General features: G+C 34.9%; 1 protein-coding gene across 1 annotated transcript; it reads left to right on the top strand.

The window, feature by feature from the left end:
• The first annotated feature begins 3,977 nt into the window (after nt 1-3,977).
• Nucleotides 3,978-4,652, top strand: LOC118194073 (zinc finger BED domain-containing protein 5-like). Its single transcript, XM_035365263.1, has one exon. It carries the CDS (start codon nt 3,978-3,980, stop codon nt 4,650-4,652), a length of 675 nt encoding a protein of 224 aa, XP_035221154.1.
• Nucleotides 4,653-22,355: the final 17,703 nt, after the last annotated feature.

Genomic DNA, 22,355 nt, shown 5'->3' with positions numbered 1-22,355 from the left:
GAAATTAATAGGCCCTCTGGGCTAAAACGTATTATTAAAAGTATCACACTAGTAGTAGTACAGCTACTGAAAAAAAAATATTATAAAGCTATTTTATAGTTTTTATAATTTTTTTTTTATTTTTATTTTACAGTAATGTGAATTTCGCGTAAAAATGAACGACATTCCTTTTTGTGTTCACAGTATTATTCTTAAGGTATTCAACTGTTAGATTTTAAAGTAAACGTAATTCTTGCTGTATATAAATCGAGAAGCTTATCGTATGTCTATATTTGTATTAAATGAAGAAGGTTTATGTGCTTGCTAAACTTATTATCTTCTACATTTTTAAAGCATACAATTACAATTTATATCTATAATTTCAGGAATAGTATAACCTTTCAGTAGAAATTGCGTTCTTGTTTTCTGAATGTGGCTGCAAATACTTTCTCAGCTCATCGCAAATTAAAATAACTATAAATTTTGGCAATCTGAAATACGCAATGAAAACATCTTTTGGCAGAGCAAAAGCATCAACATATTTTCTATAAATTCGCCACCGATTCAGAGATCTACGACCGTATTCTTCGTTTAAATATGACAAAATCAGCCGCGAAAACACATACAAAGCCATTGTCTACTTAGTACGTCAACTGCACAACCCTGATTGACGACGCGGCAACACGTTTTCACGCGCTTTCGACAACTTCCGTACTCAGAGAATATAGGATGTCGGGCAGACCTGTTTTTTACTAGCAGCGACATCTAGCGGCCCACAACTTGCTGTCGACTCTCGTAGCAAGGCCGGCCAACTTATACCTTAAGTTGGCCTTGCTCGTAGCGTAGAATAACCGTCCAGATCCACTCCCCCTTTGGGCACTTCGTGGATGTTCAACCTCCACTATTACCCTTCCAGGGGAGCAGCGCACCACCTGGATAAGGCGCCAGGCGGCATTGGTCGTCAATTGCTCCTGCCAGTCGCATGGGCGAGCCCGTCGCAGAGAGCCGTTACCCAGCAAACCGGGGGGAAGCCCCCCGGCTACGGATCCAGCCGCTCAGTATGCTTAATAAGACTGGCTATTAACTCCTGCGAACCTTGCGGTATATGCAGGGATTAGTGGAACTACTCAATAATTAATTCAACCACCATACTGTACCCGTCCCTCAATAGAAGATTCGCTGGCCTCGCCAGCAAATATCTTTATTTAAAACTAAATAACATAAACAAAATATTACAATCATCTCGATTATCTTTTATAATACAAAAACAATCCAACTAGGATGATAAAACAAAAACATAATTGCAATTTTTAATTATAATTATATATCATTTATAATTTTCTTTTACATAATATTTCAAGAAGATTGCATTACAGTATTAAACTATTTTATAAATTGAGTCTTTACAATTCGTTAACATTTCTGAGATCTTAGAACATATCTTCTTCTGTTTCTATAATAATTTTCATTATATCTTTTATTCCTTTTCTTGATTTTTCATCCTTGAAAATTTTAAGTAAGTCCGATTCAGTTCTCAATTTCGGTAAAAACTTATACTATCTTTCCTTTAATAAGACACAATTGAATACATATTCAATATCTGCTTCTTTAAATCCACATTGGCACATAATAGATTTAATATTAAATCTATTGTAATAAAACGGAACATGAGCATGATTTGTTAGGAATGGGTTAAGATAATTTTTTCCTAAACATTTTTTTGTTTTAATTTCTTTTATAAACCTATAAGTAAATCTACCTTTTGAGTCTTTATCCCATGACGATTGCCAAACTTGTAAAATTTTATTCCTTAATGAATTCTTAAACGAAGTTGGGAGAAATGCATCCATGCATGGATGCCTCTTTTTGTCATGACCTCTTTTTTGGATGCCTGCTTTGCATAAAAATCTGCCAATTCATTCCCTGAATGACCAACATGTCCACGTATAAAGTGAAAATAAATATTTCTTATTTAGAAACATCCAATAGTAAATTATAAGTCTTAAAAACCAAATCCGAATAAATTTTAGAAGCAACTATAGCTTGGATAGCACTTTGACTATCTGAATATATATCAATATCTTCTTGAGAATTTTTTCCCATGATTCACTCCAAGGACTTTAAAATGGCGCAGACTTCCGCCTGAAAAACTGAAGAATTGTCAATTAAACGAAACTTTTGAACAATGCTTAATTCTCCACTTAAAAATGCTACAAAAGAGCATCCAATTTTTCCTGAAATCTTTGAACCATCGGTGAAGATTTCAAGGCATTCTTATCCCAATCCAAATTTGAATATAATGCGGGATGTTTAACATTCTTTAAACGTAAAATTTCAACATTAAATTCTATCTACAGGAAAATCAAATTCAGAACTTCTGCCATGCTTCAGATTAAAAATAATACATTCCCATTGTGCTATCAAATAAATAGGCTCACAGCCACTCAATGTAAATAAACAAGCATTAGAAACAGTTCTAAAACATTTTAAACATTTGTAATGCATTGCTAGTCTTTGAATTTGTATCATCATATTATTAATCCTTACATTATTTCTGTACTAAGCAGGACAAGCATACAGAATTTTTCTCTCTTTTATAGAAGATCTTCTTAATATCACTACTAAGTCCTTTTATTGCATAACGTTTATTCAAAATTGCAGCACAATGTAGTTTAATCATCTTTAGATGAGGCAAAAAAGAGAGGTGATCATCGATCAACACTCCAAGATATTTAATTTGCCGTACACATTTTAACGAATGTCCATCAAGTCTTCCTCTAGGTCAGTGATTCCCAACCGGTGGTTCGCGAATCCCTGGGGGTTCCCAGTGTTTGCAGAGGGGGTTCGCGAAAATAATATTGTAATGGCGAATTTTTTAAAACGCCATTAAAATCAAAAGGAAAAAAAAAAAAAAAAAAACACAAAAATTAAAGAACACACCCACTGTAAAACAGATTGTTTGCTGCCTGTTTGTTAAGAAATCTATAATAAATTTCAATATTTTCATTTCTTTTTACCTTATTTGTTTCTCAAAATTAATTTATCAATATCAAATTATATCAACAATTTTATACATTATAATTTATTCCTCTTATTCAAGTAATCAAGTACTATTCTCTTTTTATTACAATTTTTTTTATATTTAAAACATTTTATCAATGTGATTAGTATCATGCTCTGCTTTATATTTTAAATCATTGCACATAGAAATTTTCAATCATAGAAATTTTCCCTTCTATATAGTATTTTTTTTACAATACAATTGGAAATAAATATGAAATTAAGGCAGTTTACAACAGATTTTAGAATTAGATACTTGTTCACAACCGGGGACTGGGAGAGTAATGCTGTATTAACTGTCTATTTTGTCTGTCTGTCTGTCTGTCTATGTTCATACATAAGCTTAGCACTTGTAAAGCTTAAGTGATAGTGATACTGTGACTGTCAAGTTCTCGTGTAAATGATTTAATAGTTTTTAATTTAATTTTTATTATAGCTTATATTTACTATGGATCGATGGTTAAAAATGGGTCGTTTAGAAACGAGACATGATAATCGAGATGATAGTACTGAAAGCTGTAGTGAGGTACCGTTTCACCAGACGAAAAACAAAGGTGATGATAGAAAAGGGGAAAAGCGAAAATATGACAGCGACTATCTACAATTGGGTTTTCATTTTACTGGGGATGAGTCGGAACCTAAACCGTTTTGTGTTATATGTAACGAAGCTCTTGCCAACAGCAGTTTAAAACCATCACTTCTTCGTAGACATATTGAAACAAAACATCCGACTTACAGAGATAAACCTCTTGAATATTTCAACAGAAAATTAGCAGATATCAAAAAGTATAGCCTTTCTTCTTTCTTGACTTCAAACGAAGATAGTAAAATGGCCCTTGAAGCATTATTTCGAGTAAGTTAATGAATTGCAAGATCTGGACAAGCGCATACAATAGCAGAAAATTTAATTGGACCATGTAAAAGATATCGCCAAATGTATGCTTAGGGAAAAAGCAGAAAAGAAAATTGAGCTAGTTCCCTTATCAAACAACACGGTGTCGCGTAGAATTAATGACTTGGCTAATTATGTGGAGAACGAACTTCCAAAAAGAATAAAATTGAATTATTTTGCAATTCAACTTGACGAATCGACGGATGTAACAAATGCCGCAGTCTTGCTTGTCTACGTTAGATATCTTTTTACGAATATTGTTCAAGAAGATATACTATTTTCAAAACCTTTGAAAACCTACACAACTGGAGAAGCGATTTTCGATATGATCAATGGGTATTTTGAAAAGAATGGAATAAGCTGGTCTTATTGTGTGGGTGTGTGTACAGATGGTGCAAAATCAATGACAGGAAAATTTTCTGGTTTTGTGGCACGGGTGAAGAAGAAAATTCAATGGACTCATTGTTGTATTCATAGACAAGCTTTAGTATGTAAGCGTATTCCTGCAGAGTTATCTACTACTTTAAGTGATGCTGTGAAAATTGTGAACTTTATAAATTCGCGTGCTACAAATTGCCGTCTATTCCGTACGCTTTGTGAGGATTTTAGAAGTTTCCACGTTTCTTTGCTACTTCACACAGAAGTTAGATGGCTTTCCCGTGGTAAAGTTTTGACGCGATTGTTTGAATTGAAGTCTGAAGTTGAAGCATTTTTTTATTGATCATCCGTTTCATTTGTCTTCTTATATATCCGATGTTCTTTGGCTGCAAAAGCTTGCGTATTTAGCTGACATTTATTTGTAAACTGAATGAATTAAATATGTCTTTACAAGGCGAGGGTGTAACCATTTTCAGTGTACTTGACAGAATTGAGGCTATGTTGAAAAAGATCAATTTTTGGATTCAATGCCTGCAGATGAATGAGTATGGATGTTTCGATTCTGTCAACACTTTTTTTATCAGAAAATTCAGTTAAACTTGACGAAAACATTAAAAGGAGTATATGTGAACATCTGAACTATCTTCGATTAACTTTCGATAACTATTTTCCCAACAGATGCAATATATTCATCTCAAAACAACTGGATACGTAATCCATTTTATGTGAAAATGTAAGTTCAGAAACCTCTCTAAATATACTGGAAAAAGAAAAACTCATAGAGTTATCTTGTGACAGTTCTCTAGAAGCAATTGTTAAAGATCAATCTTTAATTGACTTCTGGCTCAGTATACAAAATGAATATCCTGTTCTGTCAAAAAAAGCCATTGAAGTTCTATTACCATTTTGCACAACATATCTATGCGATGAAGGACTTTCAACATATACTTATCTGAAAGATAAATACAGAAAGAGGTTGAATGCAGAATCTGATCTAACACTGAAATTGTCAGATATTGAGCCTAACTTTGCATTGCTTTGTTCTATCAAACAGCCACAAATATCCCATAAGAGTTTTTCCAAATGTAAAACATAAGAACCAGTTTGTTAAATTTATCTTGTTTTAAACTTTTATAGCCATCATTTTAGTCTTATTAATGTTTTATTTAAATGTTTCACGATTAATATAATCAATTATTCTGCAATATGAAAAATATATATTCTATCAAATTGTATTGCTTTTTTTTACCTGTCATTAACGACTACAAAGGGGGTTCGTCAAATTTTTTCGGACCTTTCTTTTGGTTCGCGAGGGAAAAAAATGGTTGGGAAACACTGCTCTAGGTAATGTAATCATTTTCCCTTTCTTTGCAATACCCATTATCGCACATTTTCTGTGATCAAATTCTAGCTTAACTTTTTTGGACCATTCATTAATCAAGTCCAAAGTATGGTCAATATCTTGATCAATAGTGTGACGACCACTAGCAGAAACTATCACAAATATATCATCTGCATAAGCTTGAATCGCCACATTATCTTTAAAATGTAGCTCAAATAGTGAATCACAAAGAAGATTCCATAACAAAGGACATGAATTGGATCCTTGAGGACAACCTTTACTATAGTTTCTTGAAATATTTAAGTTGCCTTCTTGAAAAATTACTATACTATCACATAAGTAATTTGAAAACAATTTAAATAAATTCATTGGACATTTATATCTCTTTAATTAATGAAGAACAAAAGGCCACCATTCATTATTAAAAGCACTCCTAACATCGAGAGAAACAAATGCAGTATGCAAATTGTTCTTTTTATTTTCTTTAACTTTTTCCAGAAGATCTTGAATAGCAAGAGTAGTACTTCTGCCTTCCATAAAGCCATATTGGGAAGGATTCAATGCATGACATGAATTCAAATGGAACCATAATCTTTTAGTCATACGTTTGTCCAAGATTTTTCCAAAGATAGACAACAAACAAATCGGCCTATAGGAGGAAGGATCATTCTTCTCTTTACCCTCTTTATTAAAGAGAATCAAAGAAGCCATTTTCCAGGCTTTTGGGAAAATTGCATGATTTAAACATACATTATAAATTCTACACATAAAGGTAGAACCAATTCTAAAATTTGCTCTATAATATCTAAACAAATACCATCCAAACCTGGAGCATGACTTTTATTCATAGAGTCCACTACTTTTTGAATTTCATCCTTTGAAAAATCGAAATCATTAAGACTATTTTCATAATTTAAAGAGCTTTGCCTTATTTCTTTTTGGAATTCCGTATCATCAACATCTAAATCTTCTGGAAAATGATACTTGACCAGAAAATCTAAAGTATCTTGAATAGAACTAGTAAACGAGCCATCATCTCTTTTAAGTTGGCTCAATGTTAAAGCAGACTTATATTTATCAGTAGTAACTTTATAAGGAATACCAAAAGGCTGATTTAGACTAGTTTGGGAACATAAGTAAATGTGCTTAGTAAGACTGATATTTTAAACCTGCTACCTTGCGGCAAAAGCAGGAAGTATTAGAACCATTCAAAAACGTTTTATGAAACCACCATACCATACTCATACTCTAAGGGAAGATTTGCTGACCTGACCAGCTAATACCTTTATTTAAACAAAACATTTTACAAAACAAAACAAAATTACATCAATTACAATCTATTTTGATTACAAATAATGTAATAAAAAGAATTCATACAATATAATCCAACTTGAATTTACTTAAATTAATATTTATAAAATATACATAATAAAGTAATTTACAATAGATTACTTGTACTCTTATAACTTTTTTAACGTAACAATATAAATAATAAATTACAGTGACTGTTCAAATATAACATTTTCAGACTCAGTAATAATTTTCATAATTTCTATTATTCCTTTTTATAATTTTTCAATTTGAAAATTTTTTACAATATCATTTTCTGTATTCAAACATGGTAAGAACTTAAACCACTTATTTTTTAACAAATCACATAAACTTACATGCTCAACATCAGCTTCTTGTTCACCACATAGATACTTCAAATATTTAATATTAAATCTACTATAATATTATAATGTTGCGCGCTCCCAACCTGCACGCAACAATAGTGGTGACTGCTATGAACTGGAAAGTACACAGTCTTGAGAAGTAAAGTCTTGAGAAGGGTTTAAATCCCTTTTTATTCAACTTTAGAAATTACAGATGCGTGCTCTTGACGCTCACAAACTACGCCGACCCGGCGGTAAAATAAAAATAAGAAACTAAAAATGAATAATAACAAGTGACTACCTACGAGGCTCTCTAAAACGTAACTAACCTAACCACGTTCTAAGATACCGCTGACAATTCAGCAAACTTCTGAATATTACGCCGAAAGATTTAACTATCTACCGAGGCAAGCACACAGGCCGAAACGCGTGGTTCTTCAATTTCTACCTAGCCACCTCCAAGCTCGTGAAGCAAGAAAGCACACTTTCGAACTCCCGTCCCTTCTATTTAACTCAGAATACTTCCGCTGACTATTTTGAATACTTTGCGCGTTCTACTAAAATTTACATACTCTGGCATTGGCAATTCCAGGGAAAAGTAAGGCTTGACAGGAAAGATAGTTTAAACTTAAAATAAATGTTAGTTAAAATAAATATAAACCCTACATTTTCGCTGCCAGAATTTGGTAAACTTGGAAGCAGGTCCTAGAAACGACCTGTTGAAAACTTTCCACAATTCTGCACTAAAATTTAAGAGCCTCGTTTACATAAAAAAAACTGTTTTCTCACAAAAGTTAGAATAAATTTCTGTAGATACTTATTTAACCCACTCTTCTTACAGCAACCTTTCCTGGACTTCAGCAATCTGTTCTCTTCCTTCCAGCATCTGGAAGGAATAAGTATCAGTATCTTTCTAAGTACATTATAATTTACACATTCTTGACACTGAATAAGTTTTTGTTTTTGATCGATTTATTTTCCTTAGTTACTGCTTAATTCACATTCATTCAAGTATTCAAACATGAATTTAACTTTACCCTGGCTCTCCACCATGTGTGGTGTCAAACGGGAATATTCGTGTTTTAGTATTGCAACACTTCCCCTAACCACAATGATTTGTTAGAATTCAACGACCAAATAGACACAACTTACTCGACATTCTAAAACTCGATGAGCAATTTTAACATTCTTAAAATTCAAGTGTAGGTGGAGAACCCTACAAAACACATTCATTCCCCCTCATTCATCTTTAGACATGCAGGCTTTCGCTCTAAAGCATGATTTATCTACAGTTTAATACTTAAATTTGAATTCATTGCTTTTGAGCATTTACTTTTAGCATGTAAAATTTTATGCTTCTAGACTAAATTCTACTTTTACATAACTTTCAAGTATTTACGTATATTTACAAAATTCTAATCCATATGATTTTTACAATTTACCATAAAATGAATAAGAGAAAAATAAATTTTTACTTTACTCATTCTTCGCCAAGCTGGCGGCACTGAAACTAAAATTCTTATTAATACAAGAATACGAAGTTATTTTTATCTTCGGCCAAATTTTGGCTTTAACATAACAGAATTAGTCTTTCGACCAACAGAAACTGCTTGTTCTTAGATTTTATACTGAAAGAAAATAATACTTTTGCCTTAGCTAAATAAAGTAAAACAAAACTAAGTCTCAACCCAGACAAATTGACTTCCGTCAAAACATAGAACTTCGTATTTACACATAACATTTCGGGACAAAAGAAAAAATTTTATAGAAGATTTTAACTTATCTTTGAGTTTTTGATGATTGGAACTCCGACATCCTCTTCTGGCAGAACTGCTCCCCCGATATGGAATTCATCCACGTCAGTCGTCTCCTTTGTGTCCTTCGAGTTTTGTCCATGCTGTTTTTTCTTTTTCGTCCTCTGTATGCTGGCCTCTTGGAGTGGTAGTCGTCGGGTTGCTGTCTTTTCCGTTTTGCCCCTGAACGGCTGGTCTTGGCGTCCTCCGGTCTGGAATCATGCTTGAATTTCTTCTGTTTTTGGTGGTCTTTTCGTTCCTCCTGCTGTCTTTTCGTTCTCGGGAACGGCGGCCTTGTTTGCACCTGACTCTCTGGCCCTGGAAGCGTTTTCCTCGATGCAGAATTTTTACTGCGATACGTTGTAAGTGGTCTTTTCCTCTTTACCAAACCTTCTTTACGCGGCGGCGTTGCTTTCTTGTATTTCTTAAATGCTTAGTCTGAACGTTTTCATTTCTTCTTTTCGGTACCGTCGCATGACTTGTAGCAGGGCTAGGTTTCTCTTCAGATCTCTGCTTCTTGGGTGGTGGAGCGGGTGACGTTACTTCTGGACCTTCTACTTCTTTTACGCTTGAGTCCTGAAAGAAACTTTTAAGGATTTAAAAATCATTTTGATTATATTTTTTCACCTGGTCTGGACTTGCTTTACAGATTTCCTCTCTCTCGTTCTTAAGGTACAATACGACTCCCTTGATTTCCTGAATTACATAGGGGCCTTCAACTTTTGGAGCTAACTTTGCAGTAAAATTGTCTGGGGCACTTGATAAAGAAAATTTCCGCTTCAATACTTTATTCCCAACTTTAAAATCTGCTTCACGGCGTTTTCTATCATAGTATAATTTTTGTCTATTTCTTGCCGTATCCGAGCTTTTAACCGCCTGGTCAATGAGTTTTTGCACATCTTTTTGTTTAAATTCTTGCTCTCTTTGTTGCGCAAAGAATAATTTATATAATGGCGTAATTAACTTCCGTCCTAAAAATAATTCTGCTGGAGTTTTTCCCGTAGTATCGTGATTTGCCGTTCTTAAAGCATAAGCTAACTCATTTATGTAGCCATCCCAGCGCTTGTGGTGTGTGCTAACATAACTTCGAATTATTTTTACAATATTTTTATTAACTCTTTCTGCGATGTTTGCCTGTGGTCTATACGGAACCATTTTGCTATGGCGTATGCCAAGTCCAGTGCAAATATTTTCAAATATTTGGCTAACGAATTATTTACCGTTATCGCTAATGACTTTTATCGGTGCACCGTATTTTAAAATGTATCTGTGTAAGAATGCATCTGCGACTGTTTTGGCTGACGCGCGTTTAAGTGGAACAATTTATGTCCATTTTGAAAAATGATCTACAATTACTAAAAGAAAACGATTTTTATTTAACTCACTCTGGGGGAAAGGACCAAGAAGATCTATACCTAAAATTTCATTCGGAAATGTAGCGCGAATGGTATTTAAGTACCCGGCCGGGCTGTAATTAATATCATTTATTAACTGACATTGATTGCAGGACCTGACATACGCAGTTACTATTTTGTATAATTGCGGGAAATATACCGCCTCGCGTACCCTTTTTAAAGTCTTTCTGACCCCTAAATGACCCACTGTTTTCGCGTCGTGTAATTCCTTCAAACTGCTTAATCGAAGCGAGGCTGGGATGACTGGTTTGTACTCGAGATTTTCGTTTGTTGTTTTCGTATAAACTAATAAATTATCTATTATTTCATAGTTTTCTGCTCTATTTCTTATCGTATCGATATCTCTGTGCTCAAAGCTTTCGAAGTCTTTCAAATATGCATACATACTTCCAAATTCAGAATCAGCTTTCAATTCAGCAATAATTGTTTCTCTAGAATTTAAAATTTTTGAAGTCAACACAGCGCATTTGAGTTCATTTCCTTCATCGTCCAGTTTTATACGAGAAAGTGCGTCAGCTACATTGTTTTCCTTACCCGGTTTATATTTAATTATGAGATTATATTCTTGAAGTTTTAAAGCCTATCTTATTAACCTGGGCGTTAGGTTTTTCCCCGAGTAAAGTCTACCAACAGCCGCATGATCCGAAAAGACTGTTACTGGCGCTTTGCCGAAATAAACTCGAAATTTGTGTACAGCCATTAATACGGCTAATGTTTCTCTCTCTGTAGCTGTATAATTCCTTTGCGTAGGGTTCTACGTTTTACTAAAAAATGCCAAAGGATGGCCATTTTGCATGAGAACAGCACCTACAGCGTAGTCCGACGCATCTGCTGCAATTTCCAGGTTTTCGTTCCCCTCCGGGAATTTCAAAACAGGGGCATTGATGAGCGCTTCTTTTAACCTTTCAAATGCGGTATTTGCTTCTGCTGTCCACGTGAATTTACTTTTCTTGCTTTTAATTACTATCAAGGGTTCAACAATATTAGCAAAATCTTTTATGAATGACCAATAATAAGAACATATCCCAAGGAAAGAAGAAAGTTTCTTGGCGGTGTTGGGAGGTGGGAAATTCTTGATGGCTTTTATTTTTGAATCTTGAGTTTGTATACCCTTTTGCGAAATTTTATAACCCAGATATTTATGTTCTTTAGTTGCGAACTTGCATTTTGAGGCGTTAATTGTATGACCGGCCTCTTTTAATAATTTAAACAATTCTTCTAGGTCTTTAATATGTTGTTCCAACGTACTACTCGTTATAATTATATCATCTAGATAGATTAAAGTCGATTTTCCTAGGACAGGCTTTAGAACAATGTCCATAGCTCTCTGGAATGTTGATGGGGCCCCACACAACCCAAAGGGCATGCGTAAAAATGCAAAAGTGCCCGATTTTGTTATAAACGCGGTTTTATGTATGTCTTCGAGTCTCATAGCTATTTGATAGTAGCCAGACGTTAAGTCCAACGTAGTCATGTATCTTCTAGATTTAATCTTTCTAATAATTTCCTCTATAACCGGCAAAGGGTAAACTGGGAATTTAGTAACACTATTAAGTTTTCTGTAATCGATAGCAAACCTCCAAGCCCTTTTATCCGAAGGAGGAAACTCGCTCTTTTTCCTACATAGTACGACTGGACTCGCGTACTCACTATTTATGGGCGTTATTATTTGGTTCTTTAACATTTCCTCACTGTGTTCTTCTATGATTTGCTCTTTCTGTTTATCATAGCGGTAAGGTTTAGTCCTACAGGGTTTGTCGGCAGTTAACTGTATCTCATGCGTAACTATTTGACAACTACCAGGCCGTTCTGAAAACAAGTTTGAAAAAGTACTCACCACTTGCTGGATGGCTTGGCTTTCATGGTCATTCAAATGGCTAAGGTCGACTTGCGGTTGTTCCACTGGTTCCACCGCCCTCCGATCCATCACCAGCACAATAGAACTTTTCTGAAAATTCAGTTTGGCCTTCGCGGCTTTTAAAAACTCCATACCTAAAATAAGTGAACTTTGCAAGTTTTTTACTACAAAAATTAATACTTTAAGGCTTTCGTTTTGAATCTGTATTTTTAAAGATAATTTTCCAATACAGTGACAAGTTTGTCCGTGCCCTGCTATGATTTCTGTGTTTTTATTTTTAAATAATCATAATCTATTAAAATTCTTCTTTAAAAAAATATCACTCATAAAATTACCTTCTGCTCCTGTATCGATGAGGGCTTCTACTGGTACATCGCCAACCAAGACTTGTATAATTGGTAACTGTGAGTTTTTTACGATAACCGTATTTAAGTATCTTCTTGAGGGTTTTTTCAAAACTTCCGGGGTCTGGACCCTCGCTTTCCCAGGCGCCTCTACTCGTTTAAAGCTTTCCTTTCAACTTCTGCCTTCTGGGTACGCAGACGGTTGTATTCAAATTTCCTTTCTGGGCCTTGACTTTCGAGGTTCGATGAGTTAGCTTGATAGCTCTTTCCCCCCATAAGAGCGATTTGCGTTTTTGGTCTGCTCATTTGAAGATTGCCTTCGGATACTTTGAGAATACGATGTCCCTCTAGCTTTTCCCGCTATTCTGCGATTTTGGAACTTTACCGCCAATTCGAAGAGTTCCTGCAATGTTCTTGGGTTTCTAATTTCGAAGTAATTTTGAACAGCAGGTTGCAATCTTGGTAAGATTATTTCGATAATCTCCGCGTCGAGTTTTTTCCCATACAGCATATCCGTCAGCTTTATTTTTCGCAGAATAAAGTCCGTCAACTCTTCTATATTCCGTTGATAAAAACTATATAGTTCGGCTTCTAGCCTAGCTCGGTCTTTCACAATGGGAAAGGCCTTTAATAACGATTTTTTGAAATTTTCAAATGTATATGTCTGGCCTCCGAATTCCCCTAATAAAAATTTGCCTATATTCTTCCACCATAGCGAGGCCTGTCCTCTTAGTACAGATGTGGCGATGGCAACTTTTTATCTTTCAGGCACAGGGTAGAGCTGGAAGCGATTTTCGAGGCCTTTCACAAATATCGCCAACGAATTTTTTCCGTCGAAATTGACGTTTGGCTTGATTGACGCTCTCATCGTCTGGACCAGGTATCCAAATCCTTCCAATTGGCTTGCCATTTCTTGCTGTTGTCCAGCAGCTTCCATCCAGTTTTCGGCCATTTCAGTTCGACAAGTGTTCGGGCGCCAATATAATGTTGCGCGCTCCCAACCTGCACGCAACAATAGTGGTGACTGCTATGAACTGGAAAGTACACAAAGTCTTGAGAAGGGTTTAAATCCCTTTTTATTCAACTTTAGAAATTACAGATGCGTGCTCTTGACGCTCACAAACTACGCCGACCCGGCGGTAAAATAAAAATAAGAAACTAAAAATGAATAATAACAAGAGACTACCTACGAGGCTCTCTAAAACGTAACTAACCTAACGACGTTCTAAGATACCGCTGACAATTCAGCAAACTTTTGAATATTACGTTGAAAGATTTAACTATCTACCAAGGCAAGCACACAGGCCGTAACGCGTGGTTCTTCAATTTCTACCTAGCCACCTCCACGCTCGTGAAGCAAGAAAGCACACTTTCGAACTCGCTCCCCTTCTATTTAACTGAGAATACTTCCGCTGACTATTTTGAATACTTTGCGCGTTCTACTAAAATTTACATACTCTGGCATTGGCAAATTCCAGGGGAAAGTAAGGCTTGACAGGAAAAATAGTTTAAACTTAAAATAAATGTTAGTTAAAATAAATATAAACCCTACAATATAATGGTACATGTGCATGATTTGTTAGAAATTGGGCCAAAAACCCATTACCAATACACCTCTTTTTATTAACTTATTTAAAGAATCTATAAGTGTACTTTCCTTTTGAATCTTTGTCCCAGAAGTCCTGCCATATATCAATTATTCTGTTCTTTAATGCATTTTTAAAAGTTTCAATAGAGGTAGGAAGAAAAACATGAATCGAACTCTTCAACGTAGCTTGTTTAGCACAAGTGTCAGCTAATTCATTTCCTTCGTGTCCAATATGACCTTTAATCCAATGAAGATTGATATTTCTTTTCTTCAAATTTTCAATCAAAAGTACATGAGCATCATAAACCAATTTAGTAAAAGATTTTCCAGAAAAAATGGCAAGTAATGCACTTTGACTATCTGAAAATAAATCAGCATCTTCTTTTGTATCTTTCCCCAGTATCCATTCCAGAGATTTAAGAATGGAGAAGACTTCTGCCTGAAACACTGTTGAATTATCACATAGTCTAAACTTTTTAATAAATCCAATTTCACCATTTGAATAAGCTACAAAAGAGCAACCCACTCTTTCATCTATCTTTGAATCATCAGTAAAAATTTCGTGTCCTTCACGAGTAGGGAACTTCTTATCCCAAAAATAATCAGTATGTAATGCAGGATGAACTTTATTAACTATATTATAGATCTCAATATTTGAAATATCCACTTGTAAATCAAAAACCTTATCAGATCTTCTGCCATACTTTAAATCAAATAAAATACAGTCTCTTTGAGCAATCAAATAGATTGGCTCACAACCACTTAAAGTAAACAAGCAAGCATTAGAAACTGTTCTGAAACACTTAGTAATACTTAACATCGCAAGCCTTTGAATTTGAATTAACAGATTGTTAACTCTAACAATTATGTATGCTTAGTAAGCCTTTTACGAGTTCTATGCCTTCAGATTACATTCTCGATTAGGGATTTTAAAGAATTCCTAACCTGCATTATATCTGTAATGTGAGAATATTTTGAAAAATTGGATAAATATTGATTTACTCATTATTTCAAGTAAAAATATTTATCCATTCCATTTCCTTCCCCGTGAGTGAAGAAAAAGTAACGAATTTTGATAAATTTAATGAAAAAAAGCAATTTTCCTTGGAAATTAACTGAAATATTTGGCCGCTTAATGTTTGAGCATCTGAATGAAACTTTGTGTTCTTAGCCTGCCGTAAAACTTTCCCCTTTATTTCGGAACTTGAATTCATTCAAAGATCCCTAAGCCGAACGTTAAATCTCTCCTTTCCAAATGTGGTGTCTTACATTCTTTGCGTTTCCTGTACTGGAATGGCATTTCGACATGTGGGTGGGGCAAAGTCCTTTCATGCCACAACTGCTCAACTTGTAAGGATCTTAAGTTTTACTAACGTTTATTTTATTTTAAATCTTTACTATTACTTCTTATTTTCTACTTCCGGCCAGAATTATAAGCGTTAATGTATTTATGCAAAGGTTGTCTGGCGAACGCCAAGTACTTAAGTTGTGGCTTTTTGCCACAACTTAAGTACAGTTAGTCGGTACAGTTAGAGAAGTACAGTTAGAGAGGAAGCAGTTAGTCGAAGCACGCAACTTACCTTAGAAGTTTACTCAGTTGCTGGTTGCCTTCCAGGCCAGAGGTTTAATCCTCTTGATAACCTTAAACGTATTGTAGTGTTCACAGTTCTCTGTACTACATACGGCTTCCTGTTAATATAAGGCCAATCTTCCACGTTTATTATTTCAAAGTTAAGAGTTTAGTTTTATTTTTATATTTTTACGTTTAGACCACAAGTAGTGGGTCTTTGTATTCCGAAGTACGGAAGTTATTGTAAATAGAGAAAATAAAGGGTTTTGTATACCCTTCTTGTGTATCCTGTCTACTTCCCACAGTTATTGAACATAGCTTTAGTAAGCTCTCTGTTCCGAGTCAGGTCCTTGCATGTTCCCGAAGAAAGTAAGACGGAACATTGAACCTGATAGTGGCGCCCAACGAAGAAGAATAACCATGGCCGAGTTTCAAGAAGAACCTGTGCTGCCTGCAGAAGCGGCTCAGAATCCAGAAATGCCAGCGGCCGCCCTGGAAGGATTTGGTTACATCGTCCAGACCATGCGCGCTTCGTTGAAACCAGAAGCAACATTTAATGGAAACTCACCGGTAACTAGTTTTTTGGAAAAATTGGATGACCACTTCATGCTCTAACCCGTGCACGAGTTTCAAAAAGTTACCTTAGCTACCAGCGCTTTGAGGGGCCAAGCGCTTAACTGGTTCAAGTGTATAGGCAGAAGTCTCTTGGGTCAAGCAGGAAGTCCCACCTATACTTACGAGAATTTCAAGACTGCCCTAGTAAAATCCTTCCCTGTTGTAAGGGATCGTGCGAAATTAGAAACGGAACTTTTCAGTATATATCAGCAAAGAATCGAAAATCTCTCAAGCTTTATTTTAAGAAAAATTCACGTCTTCAAACTCTTGTATGGAAACCGTCCGGATCCTGAGATAATTCAAGTGATTTTGCCGAGGTTACTGCCCCAAGTGCAAGACTTTATTGAATTAAGAAATCCGACTACACTGGAAAAGTTATGTGAGCTAGCAATCCAGTTTGAATGTAGAAGAACGGCGGACATTGAAAGAAGACGCCAATATCAACAGCGAAACCAATTTTGTGCGCCAAGACTGCAGCAAACTCAAGCACACGGCTACGGAAGCAAAGCGTGGCCTTCGAGAAACAAGGCCGTCCAGCTCTCTCGTGACGTCACCGTATGGAGTGCGAAGAAACCTTTCTCCTCCACTGAAAGCGAGCGAACCCACAGCACGCTTATTTATTAGTAAAAGCTAATTTTATGTTATTCCGATGTAAAGTAAACAGGAAATTATTAAATAAGTGATACTATCTTAGCATTTATTAAATATCATGCTTTAAGACTTCAGGTATCTGAGCTTATTTTTCTTAACGCTTGATAAAAATTTTCACCTGGGTGATCAATAATTATTTATTTCAATCCCATTTTACTTTCTATAGTTTGGATAAACTTTTCAACACTTAAACACTATAACGCAAAAATGTTATGCTTTCGAACTGAAAATACTGCACATTATTTTTCATTTATAGATAAAAATGAAAACTATGAATAAAACGAGCATTTTACAAGAACCCGATTTTTCTTTACAGCCTTTTCTAAGTAGTACATAATTTTGTTCAGTATGGCGATAAGATAAAAGAACGAGCATTTTCGGTTATTACATTTATTTTTTTAAAACAAAACCTAGTGTAAAAAAGGTCTTTTACAATAAACTAAATATTAAAAAAGGCATAGTTCATCATTTATTTATTGGTATAAATAATTTAAAATGTAATTTTTTATGATAATTTTTAATGCCAGCATTATTTTAAAATGGTGTTACTGAAAAAATCCTGTTCATAAAAATAATTATTAAACTTACAGTGAGCAATATTCTCATAGAATAGAATCAAATTAGAATCAAGTAGAATTCTTATAGAAACAAAACCAAAAATCTATTTTAAACTATTATTAATATAAAAAACGTAATAACAAATTTATAAAAATGAAATTTTTTAAAAAACAGTTCTATGTTTTATAAACAACTGGTTTAACAATATATTTTTCCAAGTTTTTTTTTTTTATAATTTTTTTTAGATATAATGTTAATTACAATTTTCAGAATAAACTTGAAAATGTGACAAAAAAAGAGTTGAAAGAGTAATGTGTTCCCTTAAAATATTATAAGCACACGAATTTGAATTTTTAAATGAAAAACATTATTACTTTCATATCTCTAAAACTTACAATGACAAGTGGTTTTAAAATAATAGACGAGATAAATTAGATATTACAAATGCTATTTTAAGTTCCAGATTTTGTATATTTTCCCGATTATTGCTTTATATTAAGTACTGAATATTTAATCTGCAGTATATGAAGTAAAATTTATTATACATTAAATAATACTATAGTATTATGAACTTAATTACCCATTAAAATATTCACATGCAATTTATGAAGCAACATGCATTTATTAAAAAAATTATAGAATTCACTTTAAGACAAATTGCAGGAAACAAAAGCTTATTATACTGCTTATTTACATTAGCAATGATTTATTGTATACTTTTATATTTTACACTAGTTATTGTTTACTATTATATTTAACAGTATTTTTTCATTGGAAATGATTTTGGCTTTAAAAACAGACATATTAAACATATTGAATATTTAATTTATATAATTTTTCTTTGAATATCAATGAAATCATAAGAATAAAAGCTCACCCTGCTATTTTTAGTTGGAATGAAGTCCTTTCGCTTTATTGCACGGATCCACTTTTCTTTCAGATCGGCATCATTACGAAAAGCGAAAATGTGCACTTTAGGTCCAGATTTGTAATTGCCGTTACATCGCGGCACTGAGCACATGTAAGGCATTATATTGTTTCTGGAACTACTCACAAATTGCCAAAAACCTCAAATTTAACATATCCAGCTGCAGGAAAATCCGGAATGCAGTTAATATCTCAAGATTTTAGGTCAAGAATTTCAGTTCAACCTCTTCTTTCGAAGCAATGGCGACTGACAACCTTTGACCCAGCGTTGCCCTCACCGCAAGAAGGGGTGCACTCTTCATCCCAAGAAGGGATGCACTCTCTGGCATGACGTCACACGCTCAACGTCACTGAGCTGTAGGGCCTTGTTTCTCGAAGGCCACGAGCAAAGCGAATCAGTGGGCAAGGAAACCCGAGCATTCAAAAACAGCCGGCGAACGTCGACAGTTGAATAGCAATTCTGTAGCAATCTTGCTTTTGAGCAAGAAGAAAGGAGGTGAGGACTTTGGCGAACGCCGTTTCCTCCAGTCCGTGAGGCGCAGTAAGTTAGAAGTTGGCGAGTAAACAACGCTACTTCGGAGTTCTTAGAATGGAATTTTTAACTACTCATTCAGTGTGTGCTCAAAATTTTCTCGTACATACCCATTTGCGCAAAAGGATTTCTTGAAAGTATTAACTTAAATTTAAGGTAGTACGTGAGGAGACTTCGAGTGAGGAATTTGTTAAATTTTACTTTTCATTTTTCTTGAGTCGGGCCAATTTAACATCAGGTGATTGGAATTTTAATACTTTTTTTTTTTAAAAAAAAAAAAACAATTTTACTTTCGTATTCTGGCGATCGCCGTAAAACCAGTCCGTGAGGCCCAGGAAAGTTAGAAGAAGTTGGCGAGTAAACGACCCAACTTTGGAATTCTTAGATTGAAATTGTTAACTAATTCTGCAGGAAGAATGTATTGAATGTTTTCTTTATCGCAGTATTTGGCGATATAGTTCCTTAGATGAATGTAATTTTTACATTCATTCAGTCTGTGCTCAAAATCATCACGTACTTTGCAATTTATGCATAAAAGAGTACTTGAAAGTTTTAACTTGAATTTAAGGTAGTTCGTGAGGATACTTCGAGTGAGGATTTTGTTGATTTTACTTTCCATTTTCCTTGAGTCAGGCCAATTAATATTCAAGTGTTTGGTATTTAAAACATTTTTAAAAGAACAATAATACTTCGTGTTCTGCCAGGTGGTCTCAATTTCCCTCTCCCTGTCTTCCCTAATTTCTTTTTTGATATCCTGCCATGTATAAATTGGGAGGATTGGAGTATTGCGTGAATTTACCGCCTGTTTAGCCAAAAAATCTGCCCTTTCGTTGATCTCAATGCCTTTGTGACCGGGTATCCAACAAATTATTATCTTACTATTTGGCATGTTTTTTGTAAATTTCATATCGAATATTCTCAATTATGTTGTTATTTGAATCTTCGAAGGAGGCAATAGCTTCCACTGCCGCAAGACTGTCAGTGAAAATTATCGTCGCTTCGGAAAGGTTAGCTAGATATTTCAAAATGTACCAAATTGCTGAAACTTCCGCGGTGTATATAGAAGCATTTCTTTCAATCTTGATGGCTCTGTTAACGGTATTTTTTAGATTGGTTATTCCAAAACCAGTTCCGTCCAAATTTTTGGAACCGTCTGAGCCCCATACGTTTTCTGCTTTAACACTTGCAGTCAAATTTTTAATAAAAGGAGCGTATTCAGTGACAAAATCGTGGAGATTCTTTAAATCGATGTTACACAATTTCCTAAAGTCTATCCAAGGCGGAATCCGTTTCTTTTGCCGGACAACGTTCTTATCTAAAATCCATTTAGATTCATAGCTGTCAAGATCAGCTCTTAAATCCTTACTTTCTTTCTTAAACCTTCCGCCTCTAGTGGCGGGGAAAAAATAATCGGCTCCCTGAAATTTTTTATTTATGACAGATAATATTCTTTTCCATTTTTTTATCTTATTGTAATGCGGAATTGCTGCAATTCTCCTAATAACATCGTTGGGAGCAAAATGACTTACCCCTAAGGCTTTTCTAATCGCTTTATTGATGTAGATATCGTACTTATTTTGGGAGGAGATATATTCTCCCCATCTGATTTCACATCCGTATATGAGTTGAGGAATCATGATTTGCTGGATGATTTTTAGTAAGTTTTTCGTTCTCATTCCTTGAGTTGGGTGGGAGAGGATTTTGATCAAGTTTAAAGTGTTATTTAATCTTTTAACTAGATAAGCTTCGTGTGCACGCCAACTGAGATTGTGTTCGAAATTAACGCCAAGTATTTTATGCTCTTTTTTCCATCCAATACTGAGATTACCTATTCTGATGGGGGAAGAGTATTTCTTTCTTCCTCTTGAAAAGTCAATTAGTGTTGATTTCTGAAAGGAGAAAGCAACCTTATTTTCAGCAGACCAGCTAATGATCTTTTTGAGAGTGTCTTGTAAGCTGGAATACCGGTTGTCCTTCCTAACAGTAACATGTACGTAGATATCATCAGCGTAAATAAAAAACTTGGTGCTCCTATCATTCAGTTTACAAAGATCCAACATAAAGCAATTGTAGAGGAAAGGCGATAAAATGGCTCCTTGTGGAAGGCCCTTAGACATGAGCTTATCTGTTGATAAGATAGATCTCCACTTTACAGAAATAGTACGATTAGTAATAAAATTGTAGATCCAACGCATCAGGGTAGTGTTCATACCCATCTTTTCAAGCCTTTCAATCAAAATCTCATGTTGCACATTATCGTAAGCTCCTTTGATATCTAAGCAAATTAAGTAATTTTCCAAATTCTTGTTTCTGGCTGACCAGACAGAATCATAAATATCTCTAAGACAGTCAGTTACACAAATGCCTTTTCTAAAGCCATAAATATTTGAGGGAAAAATTTTTTCTGTGTCAGCTCACCACTCTAGGCGGCGCAGGATTATTTTTTCAAGGGTTTTCCCAATGACAGACGTTAAAGAAATTGGCCTGTAATTTGCAATCTGTTTCCCGTTTTTATTCGGTTTTAAAATCGGAACAACCCAGGAAGTTTTCCAGATTGTAGGAATATTACTTGATTGCAAACTTTCATTATACATCTCAAGAAGGGCTTTCTGCGTATATTTGGCGGCGACCCTCAGACTTTTGTAAGTAATTCCATCAGGACCCGGGGAGGAGTTTTTCTTACTCTTTAGTGCGTTCATTAATTCTTTGGCGGAAATTGGCTCAATATTAGCCAAAAGAAGGTCGATAGGAACCGACTGGTTAGTATTGTCGTTGGCGCTGTAATATTCTACGAAAATATCCGCCTGGGCAGCCTTGTCTAATACATCTGCGTTTGAGTGAGTGATCACGAAATTAGCTTCCAAGGGAGAGACCAATAGATATTTTTTAAGGTTTTTTACATTTCTATAGACTTGCTTGCAAGAATAAGCTTCATAGGAAATCTTTGCCCAGTACTTCCGTTTTGCTTTTATTAGCTCTCTTTTGTATTTAGCGTTTGCACCCTTATACTGCACCCAGTCGCTAGGATTAAGTGATCTTAGTGCCCTTCTTTTCAACTTATCTCTAAGATGTTTGAATTTGGCGCACTCCAAACTGAACCATGGGTTTTTTGGCTCGACCTTGTAGGTGATTTCTCTGGAGTGTGTCTTGATGGTACTGTTAATTACAGTGGTATAAGCGTTAACTTTATCCTCCATA

Source organism: Stegodyphus dumicola, chromosome 8 (assembly GCF_044657685.1).
Source record: "Stegodyphus dumicola isolate Sdum_Otavi_A_Nest chromosome 8, ASM4465768v1".
Lineage (NCBI taxonomy): Eukaryota > Metazoa > Arthropoda > Arachnida > Araneae > Eresidae > Stegodyphus > Stegodyphus dumicola.
This window is presented reverse-complemented; position numbering and strand designations above follow the sequence as displayed.

Excerpts from the sequence above, each read along its gene's own strand:
- LOC118194073 (XM_035365263.1), top strand. The coding sequence starts at position 3,978 with ATGCTTAGGGAAAAAGCAGAAAAGAAAATTGAGCTAGTTCCCTTATCA.